Below are 10,198 nucleotides of genomic sequence, written 5' to 3'. Positions count from 1 at the left end.
GCTCCCAGGAAAGGTGCTCGCAGTGAGTTATGGGAGGTTGAAGAGGCAGTTGTTACTGCTGCTGGGGATGCCAGGGCAAATGAATAGCCTATTAAATAAAATGTCAGCCAGAAACAGATGAGAACTGGCATTGCTTTTGCAGCTTGCACTTTACAAAATGAATCTCCTTGTGCGCGACTGATTTGCATATTCAAAATCGGCCATGGCAGAGGGGCTCTCCTTCTGAAGCCACTGACAGCAAGGGCTAAATTGTGTAAATTTGGTTATCCAAACGCTTCTCTAAATTACTGGAATGATCTAACAACATAATCCATTGCCCGAGGAGATGGATTTTCAGAGCCTAAGCCCCTTTGTTTCTGGAAACAACATCAACTTCCGCGTGAGAAACGAAGCCAAGAAATTGCCAGCAAGCACCAAGCTGGGTCCTGTGCTGGGGCAGGTGAAACCACTCCCTGTCCCAGTTGCCTTTCACACCTGAAATGGGGAAGATTGATCTGTGTGAAAACTTCAGGAGGCAAATACTGAGCAGATCCCATTAAATAAGGCTAGTTTCAAGTAGAAACTCATTTGCATGGGCTGATCAAGCTAATTACTACAGCAGAAACTTGGAAAATCATCAGATTCTTATGCAGCAGGAGTGCTGAGGTCTGCTGCTATGAAGCTGGTTGCGTAGATGCCTGCCAGCATTACCGTACCTTCAGCAGCAGCCGCACCGGCACCTCCATCGGGAGCTGTGCGCAGGACGTGGCCAGCATGCCGGCTCCCTTTGAGGAGGTCGCTGCTTGCCTGCCAGCAGCAGCCTGAGCTGTCGCTCTGCCTCATCTGATAGGGGAGGCAAACTCGTGACATTGATAATTTATGAATCATTTAGTCTGGTTTAGAAACCTGTTGGGGTGTTTTTCTGCATTACCGATGCTTTCCAAATGCTGTGGTGCGTGCGGAGCGCTATGGCCCCGCTGCGGAGCAGCGCCTGCCCGCATGGGCAAAACCAAACCACCAGCAGCAAGGGGCACCCACACAGCACATGGGTAATGAGCATCTCGCTCTTGCTCGTAATTTGGACCCATCTGGTATGCTGGGGACCAAAAGGCTGTGCTGGCATCTGCGCTCCTTCTTCTGCCACAGCCGGATGAGTGCGACCTTGAGTGCTGCCTGGGAGCCCTGGCAGAGCACAAGGGCTGTGTGTCGGTGGGCAGGCAGCCTGGTGGGGGACTGGCAGGGATTTGTGCCGTGGACAGGTGGTAGCTCTTGGGTGGCATTTGGCCTGGTGGAAGGGAGGTCCCTTGGGCATTCGCAGCACCCCAGCTGTGTCCCACAGGGGACCATGTGTGTATGCATCCCCCAGAGACCCTAGGTGCCATATGTGTGTGCATCCATGGGAGACCCATCCAACAGGGACCCACGTGCCAGCATCCCCCTGGGGATCACGCATGCATGCATCCCCTGAGGACCCCAGCTGCCTTCATCCCATGGAGGGGCCCTGTGTGCCTGCACCCCATGAGGAAGCATGCTTGCATGCATCCCACGGGGACCCTGGGGCACATGTGTCAGGTCGTGCCACCACAGGAGCAGCTCCACATCCCCACGCCCGTACCGTTTCCCCAGGCGAGCGCCTTCAGGTGACTTGTCAGGGAGGAGGCATGCAGCTGGTGAGAGACAAACAGAGACACCGTCTCCTGAGGCTGCTGGTTCGGTGCAACGTTTGTACACACATGTGTAGAAAACAGAGTAAGCGCGGGTGGGTATGCCTCTAAATATAGGCCTGGCTACCTGGGAAGCGTGCTGCACTTACAAGCCCGCTTACTGCAGCTTGCAGAGTCCCCTCCTTGCCCTGCGCCCCTGGGAGCATGCTGGCACAGGCAGCAGAGCTCAGAGCAGGTTGTAAAGAGATGATAAAGAAGTATAAATTAAGCATCCCTGCTAGAAATGCCGGCAGCCGCAGGCTGAAAGCATTGCACTCAAAGGCTCCTTCTGCTCCTTTGCTTTTTGTTTTTTTTTTAATGGTTTTGCCTTTATCTGGTGTCAGCTCAAGAGCTTTACTGAGCCTCGGAGCATGGAAAGGGGTCTCAGAAAAGGCAGGGGTGGAGGGGGACCCGGTGATGCTGTGTTTCTCACCTCCCGCAAGCACGTTCCTGTGTATCTGTGGTCAACGCTGGTGATAGTATTGGGGGCTTGGTGGGACAGTTCCCACTGTCACACAGGCAAGCTCGTAGGCCAGTTCTGTCGTGGCTTGGGGTACCTGCTCACCGACATTGTGCTGCCAGAAATGCTCCAGGGTTTGCCACCTCTATGTCAAGGTGAGGTCTCGCCCTGGACAGGCTGGCAGGGCTGGCAGGGCTGAGGTGTGCGTCACTGGCCCACACTGGGAGGTGCTGGGTGAGTTCGCTGGGTCCGACTCATGCTCCTTCTGCACCCAGGGGCTGTCATGCAGCCACCTGGGCTGGTGATGTTGCTGTTGCTTCTGCAGTCCTGCCTCCTCCATTGGCATCCCTTCCCTTAGGCCCCTTCCCTGCTCTGCTCTGCACTGTGCTGGATGGAGATAGCAGTCCTGAAAACCTCCAGCAAGTCATCAGCTGAGCAAATTGCTCTCTGTAAATCCAGACCGAAAGTCCTGGAATTCATAAGGGCCCAAAGGAAAGTGCTTGATTGGATTTTCAAGCCTCTTTCTGCAGTGCTGGCAGAGAGGGGCTAACAGCCTCCCTAAATCTTCCTCACTGCCACTTGGGAGGGGATGCAGACCGTGCCCTCTCGTGAATGGGATGTAAAGGATCTGTAACTATCCCGCATTTATTTAACTCCCCTCTGGACTTTGTGTGCAGAAATAAATTTCTTCTCCGACAAATCCTTTGGAGCAAGGTGGGCAGCTGTCGGTTCCCTCGCCTGGTGCCCGGGCAGGTGTGGAGGGAGCCATGCTCTGCTGCCTTGCCACCGGAGAGGAGCCACGGCACCGTGCAGCAGCCAGAGCCTGTCCCCAAGGAGCACGAGGCTTTGGGGACACGTGGTGTGCATTTGGGGTCTCTTGCAGGAAAGGCTCAGTCTGGGTTCAAGCTGCCCGTGCCAGCATGAGAGGGGCAGGAGCGCCTGGGGCTGGCACCCATCACCCTCTCTTCCCCACATGGCTGGGAGTATTTGTCTCCAGTACAGCCAGAAAGCAAAGTTAATACAACATGAAGGTCTCCATGGTTAAAATCAGGGAACACAGGAGCTGAGTAGTTCAATCAGCAGCAGTAACTGAGCAGCAGAGAGTGGCCAGACTGCGGTGGGGAATTGGTGTCACTCCAAGCCCCTATCACGCAGCTGAAGTGTCACGCAAATAAGGGAGAAAAGTGCTGCGAATTTTATTCCATCACTCCTTATCTCTGATTAATCCTCTTATGTGTTCACCTCATTTTAGCCCAGTGTTGACTGTCGGTTTACTGTATTCCTATAGTCCTCACAGAGACAAAAATCCCTCCGAGTCTGTAACGTCTTCCCCAGCCCTGCCCTGGCTGGGCAAGGGGGGCTCCTGCCCGCTGACACCGGTGGAGCATCGCGGAGGAGAGGACCAAGGTAATGTGCCCGTGGTCACCACAGAGGATAGTAGCAGAGGAGGGGCTGGAAACCAGTTTTCCCCAGGCCCTAGATTAGTGCCCAGTCATTTAGGCATCCCCAAAGGGAAAGAAAAATACCCTAAAAAAACTGTCCCATGGTGTGGCTTTGCAGCCCATGCTTAGGGCACATGCTCAACACACTAGAGGGGAGACGGGCTTTCCTCTCACCATCCCTCTCTCATTGCAGACAGATTTGTTAGATCCCTATGAGGGAAGCCCTGCCTGTCCCAAATCCCTCTTCACCAGCCCAGGCTCTCCAGCTCAGCTCGGTGTTTCCAGCAGCCCCTGCATAGCAGCTCCCCTGCCTGCTGCTGGGTGAGACGGGAGCACAAGCCTTCTGGGCTTGACCGTGTTGCTAAAGGATTTTGCTTTGATCCTCTTCTGGCAAGGTGCTTCTCCAGCTGGGGAGAACAAAAATCCCTTAAACAGCCAAAAATCATAGGGAAAATCAGAGGAGCAAATGGTGGGAGCCCCTAGGTAAAAACAATTCACATTTATAGGAGAACGGTGTCTGGGAACCCGCACAGATGAGGTAATGTTCTGTCTTTGAGGGGCATTCAGACAGGTTGCACAGCACCCCAGCCTGTCCCCAATTTGTGCAGGCATGGCCAGGCTGTGTGTGCAGACACCGTGGAGGTCTTCATTATCTCATGCTCAGCATTCTTCGCTCCCGCAGGTACTGATGCCCCGTGGTGCCACTGCCAAGCGCCTGCCCTGGAGCCCTTCTCCCTCCTGAAGGCACCCGGCGGCACGGTCGGGCACGTGCAAGCAGGGTCCCATCTCTGCCACGCTCACGCACACCTTGGGCAGCCCATGCTAGTGGCCTGACACGCACAGGTGGGTATGCGCCCCATCGCTGTGCCAGAGAGGTGGGCTCAGGTCCTCTCTCCTGCTCCTTATTGAGGGAGAGGGCTCATCCCAATCAGACTCTTCTTGGTGTAAATCCTCCCAAGATTTGGCAAGCTATAGCATGGGAATTTTGGAGGCCTTTGGCTTTAGTAGCTGGAAATTGCTTTTCAAACTCAGTTGAATTTATAGCCTCCCCAGCGTCCTGTAGCAGGGAGCTCCAGGGATTAATTGGCTCTTGGGTGGCAAAGTCCTGCCTTTTCCATGTGTTAAACCTCCTTCCACAGGTGCCCTCCAGTTCTCATGCCATGATGGCTCCCTGCCCTGTGTCAGGTTAGGTTTAGGGGCCCCATCACAGTCCCACTTCCTCTTCTGCTTTCCAGGCTGGAGAGCCCAAGTCTTAGATGGGGAAGACAATGTTTGTGAGTGTTTGGCTGTGGAAGGTGTGATCCAGGCTGGGCTTCAGATTCTTGGTGGTGCTTTTGGCTATGTCTCACAGGGCTTGTTTCAGGACAGTCCCCCCCTGCACAGAAGTTGTTTCTTCTGTTGACCTGAGCATCTCTGGAGGTTGGGGGACAGGGTCTTTGTTAGCCATGCTCACACTGTATTTTCTGCTAATAAGCAGCATTACTTTGGGACTGGCTGCTCTCACCCTCCAAGATGCAGCGTTAAGCGCCAGGTCAGGCTGGTCCCACTCCCTGCCAGGGGGGCTGAGACCCTTTCCATCCCTCTCTGCCAACCCTGGGGTATCACAGGTCCTGGGATTTCCACCTGGCCCCCATCCCTCTCTGCCCCCCTGCCTGTGTTTATCTCTAGATGAGATGCCAGGACCATTTAAAAAGCTGCAGGCTGAGCAGCAGAGAACTGCGGCTGCTGCCTGGAGCCAGGCTGTGGTTGCTGCTTCATTATTTACAGCTGCCTTTGGCCACTCACTAGCTTCTTCGGCAGCTCAGCTCTGGCTGTGCTGGGGGATGCTGCTCACCATCTGCTTGTTCCTGTGCTGAAAGCCTGGAGTATTTTTGCCCTCGAACGGTTGCCATCTGGCACCTGACCTCTGTACCAGCAGCGTACCTGGAGTACCTGCCAGCTCAGGACAGACCCAGCGCCAACAGTAAAGCTAACCCTTGCTAACCCTTTTGAAGAGCTCTACTGATTTTAAATTGCTTCCTAATATTGACGGCAAATCTGGGCTGCAGCACAGGGGAGTGAAGTCCTGGGCCATATGGCAGAGCCATAGACAGAGTGCAGTTCTCCAGGCTGGATCCATGAAGGACTTCAGCCTTGAAGGCCTGGGTCATTCTGCTGCCTTTAACATTGGTCTCAGCCAGGCTGGCACCGCTTGGTCCAGCCCTCCTTGCTTCAGCCAGCCATTAACTGGGCCATCAAACGCCACCTCTGTGTGCATTGCGTGTCTGAGCAGCCTCGCAGTGGTCTGGAAGTACAGCATCTGTTTGCCCTTGCTGGGGACGTCTGACACATTAACGTGATCCAAATGGCATCTCCCAAGGTAACCAGATGCTTGCTGGGTGCAGATGTGCAGGGCTGATGGAGCAGAGGTGTACATCACGGTGGATCCCGTGCTGGCCAGCTCTGCCCACTCTGCTCTTGTCCCCACCATCGGTCCCCATGCACCCTGGCAGCCCTGCGGGCTCCATCTGAGATGGAGACCAGCGTGCAAGGCTGGAGCTGCCATATGGTCCCTATAAAAACACTTCTTGGCCCGTTCCCCGGCATTTCCTGCCGCTGCCACACGTGCTGAGGATCCCACATGCCTCGCAAGCCGTTCACCAACTGCAGCCCGGCAGATGGAGGAGCTGGGCACGGTTTTGCAGCAGGAGAGACAGGAATCCACAGGCTCTGTTTGTTCTCGGGGTGTTCACGGCAGCAGAGGAACAGGGAGGAGAGCTGGCACGCACCCCTGCAGCACCATCTGTGCAAAGTGCCCCTCTGCAGAAGGCTCGAGAGGTTTCTGTACCCACTCCCCATCCTGGGGCTCAGCTGTAAGCCCTTCTTCAGCTGCAGAAAGTGTTTCCACCTGTTGCCATCCTGTTTAAAGGCAGTTTGAAATGGTGCAGGTGACTTGGGTAGATGGAGACCATTGCTTCTTCCAGGCAGGTGGTACTGGTATGTTCTGGTGGCTTTTCCTGCTAGCAGAGATGGTCAGTCAGCACCAGAAGCAAAGGGAGAAAACCAGTCCTCAGAGGGAGCAGAGATTTATTGCAGTAGGAAATTAAAAATGTACGTGTCAGCTTGTTCTTGCTCTGCCTTTACCTGTCTGCGGGGGAATGAGGGCTCTGGATTCAGCCCCGCTCTGTAGCGTGGAGGTCTGAAGGTGCTTGGGAAGCTGAAGGCACATCCCATGGCAGCGTATCATGGTGGGGAGTGACCAGATGGACCTGATGTCTCTCTTACCTTGGGTGGCAGAGTGTGACTGGATTGTTGTGTGAGCTCTGAGCACAGAAGATGAGTGTCCAAGCCCCAGGAGAGGGAGTATCTTCATGCTGTGTTGCTTGAGACACCATGAAGAGTCAGGTGAGGAGCAGATGTCCTCACACAGGGGCATGTCTCTGGTGGGCTCCTGCTGCTGATGGGCAAAGGGGGGATTCTCCTGGTGAGTCCTTTTACCTTGTGCTGAGCCATTTTCCAATGACCTTGTGTCTCGGTGGCACTGTGCCGTGGTGGTCCCTGGGGATGCAAGGGGATGTGATGCAACCCCTTGGGCTGGGAGCTGGCAGCAGGCAGGCAGGGACTTAGGCAAGGTGGGGACATGGACATGAATGGCCATCTGCTCCCTGCGGTGGGATGGCATCAGCGCTGGTCTGTGCCCACCAAGGGGGGTGGTGGGTGTTTTCCAAGCAGCATGGTCTGGATCACTGGCCACCAGGCCTGGGATAGGGCTGAGCTTGGGTGCTGCTGCTGGGGCAGAGCTGCTGAGCTCCAGGCATTGTTTTATAGCCCCAGTTCCCTGATGCTAGAGCGAGGCCAAGAGATTTGCAGCCCAGCATGATTCTCTGCCCAGGAACTGGAAGAAGAAACACAAAAAACAGGCTTTTTTTCACCACCACCTGTGGTTCTGGAGTACAGCCATGCTGTAATTACCAGTGTTAGGGAGAGCATTACCTGCTCCTGCTGCTGGTTTTCTCTGACCTCTTGCTCTGGTCCAGGGTGGGCACATGTTGTGCCCCAAGCCCAGTGTGGGAGAGCTGCCACGGGAAGGACGTTCAGAGCTGCAGCCCAGAGAAAGCATGTTGTACCTGCTGCTGAGCACATTACTGCTTCTCTAGGAGTGGATAAGTCCTGCTTACAAGGACACTGGTCCTCTTTTATTTAATTTCCCAGTAATGCCTCTGCAGCATCTAAGTCTTATCAGGCGAGGAGTAGCTTAAGAGCCTGGTAAAGAAGTTTTATTGTCAGTATCCAGCTCTTTATTCCCCTCTTCCTTTTAATGCTGGACAGCAGACTGGTTGTGGCTGAAATGAGGTGTGCTATCTTTTCTTTTTGTCCATTTAAGCTGCAGAGATTTCCCTGCTAATCTTTTCTGATGGTAATTCAGCCGCGTGAGAAACTGCTGTTCCTGGGCAGTCACCGGAGGGTTGTGGCTCAGCCATGGACTCCGTCAAATTGCACACAAAAGGACAGATCTGTGGACACAGCAGCTTTAACTGGGCAGCTGTGGTCTGGGACTTGTCATCCACTTGGCTGTGACTTGGTCAGCAAACCCCTGCCTCGATTTCCCCAGAGCAATCGCACTGAGCTCAGCCACATCTCTGAGGCATCCCAGTGCCTTGAGTCTCGCAGTTCATCCTCATGTTCATGTGCTGCGGGGGCTTGTTGGATGGGGGAGCTGGAGTTGCTGTGGGCCGTTCAGGGGGGAGAAAAGGGGGGGATGTCCCCTGGGAAGCCAGCAGCTCAGCGGCTCTGCTGTCTCTTGGCAGCCAGCTCCATCTCTGCAAACAGCAGGTGTTCTCCCTGGCCATGCCAGACGAGCAGAGACACAGTGCTACGTTTGGTCCCCTTTTCAGCTGCAAACAATGGCTTTGGATAACATTTGTTTGAGAAAATTGGTTGAATCGTGTGAATTTTTTTTTTTGTTGTTGTTGTTGCTGTTGTTTTTTTAAATGCTCATGGAGTAGCAGAGCAGCTAATGAGGCAGCGTGTAGTCAGTCACAGGGGAGATGCTCTCGCCTGTGCCTCTCCGCAGCTGCGCTCTCCTGGCGATGGAGGCAGCCCTGCACTCTGTGCCTGTGGGTGCTGCACCCCCACTGGGACCGCTGATGGGTGCAAGAGTCCCTCCCACTCTGGGAGATGCCCGCACCCTTCCGCTCCTGAGCAGTTCCCTTCCCCAGGTCTTACTGTTTTGCTTCTCCAGCCATGTGCCACTGCATGAGGGAGTGGAAAGCCATGGGTACCCATCCAGCTGGGCACCGGGGCACTAGGGATGGGTCAGTGTGGACCCAGACATCCCATCACCACAGAGCGCAGCTCATCCACTGCCAGCGCGGTATCCCTGACACTGGGTGGAGGTGCCCGGTGCTCAGAGCCCTCCAGGCTCCCATGAGAGACAAGGCAGCAGGGATAGGGCCGGACCCCGCTCCCTTAAAGGATGTCAGGACAGGTCACCTGTGTCCAGGGCCAGCACAGGGCTGTCTTTCCTGGCAGCGGTGTGCTGAAGCCAGAAGCTGTGTGTGTGCTAGCGTGGAGCTGCAAGAAGCTCCCGGCCTCTTTTGGCCCCACGTGCCATCCCTCTTCACTCTGCGTCGTGCCAACATGCAGCGCTGGGAGCGGGTCGGAGGTGTCGGAAATGCAGACAGATTGCATTAGATGGATGATGTGTCAAATCCTAAACGGATAAGAGATGGAACAATTAATGTGTTGCCAAAAGGCTGGGAAGGATCTTTTTTAAGTAGGCTAAATAGTCTGGACAGGAACAAGCAATAAGCAGCACAGAAACAACGGTGCATTCATCACTTTGTTTTTCTGGTTGCAGCCATGCGCGTTGCCATCTGTCTGTGCCACGCTTCGCTGCCATCCCGTTGGTGCTGGGATTGCTCCCCTATAGCAGGCCTACAGCCCTGCGGAGCGGCCCAGAGCCACAGCTGGCGTTGCTCTGGGATGCCAAGGGCAGATTTGACATGACCTTGCCCTGGGCTGGGTCTTCCCATCTTCTGGCTGTCAGTACTTCAAGGACTCCCAGGGCTGGAGGTGGAGACTCGGTTGTAATGCCAGCAGCCATGGCTGAGCTTGCCTTAATCCCAGTTTTTAGACTGGCTGAACTTGTTTCCACTTATCTCTGATATTGTGCAGCCCTGTTACATGGCATGAAAAAGCCAGCCCTTGAGTTTGCTCTTAAACCTCTGCAGAACAGGCAGAGAGATGGCACTCCATCCGTGCCAGGGCTGCCGTCTCCTCCTAACCTCACAGCAGTGGCATCCCTCAGGTAATGGCCGGAGTAACACCACCAGGAGTTAACCCCATACAGGTCTCCCATCTTATGAAGTGAGATACTGTGGCAGGGATGGGACAGTGAGATGCTGGGAGATGACAGCATGATTTACCCCTGGGGGTTATCTCCATGAACGTCCCACTGCCCAAGATGCTGGTGCTGTGGCAAGGACCGGCACTGAGCAGCACCACTCTGCAAGGGAGGACAAGGAGGGGGTTGTGGATGTCCCAGCAAGCTGCTGGGACCTGCAGTGCCAACAGTGATGCAGGAGGCAGGTGGACTGGGGCTGCCCTCCAGATTGCAGAGGGCTTGGGGGAAG

General features: G+C 54.9%; 1 protein-coding gene across 1 annotated transcript in view; it reads left to right on the top strand.

Moving 5' to 3' along the window:
• Positions 1-7,203: 7,203 nt before the first annotated feature.
• Positions 7,204-10,198, top strand: part of FRMPD3 (FERM and PDZ domain containing 3) — a gene marked incomplete at its 3' end in the record, with an annotated part of 32,011 nt that continues 29,016 nt past the window's right edge. Inside the window, exon 1 of the mRNA XM_009699507.1 lies at positions 7,204-7,233. Within this exon, the coding sequence (XP_009697809.1) occupies positions 7,204-7,233 (30 nt within the window). The remainder of the gene's footprint in view (positions 7,234-10,198) is intronic.

This window comes from Cariama cristata, unplaced genomic scaffold (assembly GCF_000690535.1).
Source record: "Cariama cristata isolate BGI_N322 unplaced genomic scaffold, ASM69053v1 scaffold9514, whole genome shotgun sequence".
Taxonomy (NCBI): Eukaryota; Metazoa; Chordata; class Aves; order Cariamiformes; family Cariamidae; genus Cariama; species Cariama cristata.
Note: the sequence above shows the minus strand (reverse complement) of the source record. Positions and strands in the feature narration are given on the sequence as shown.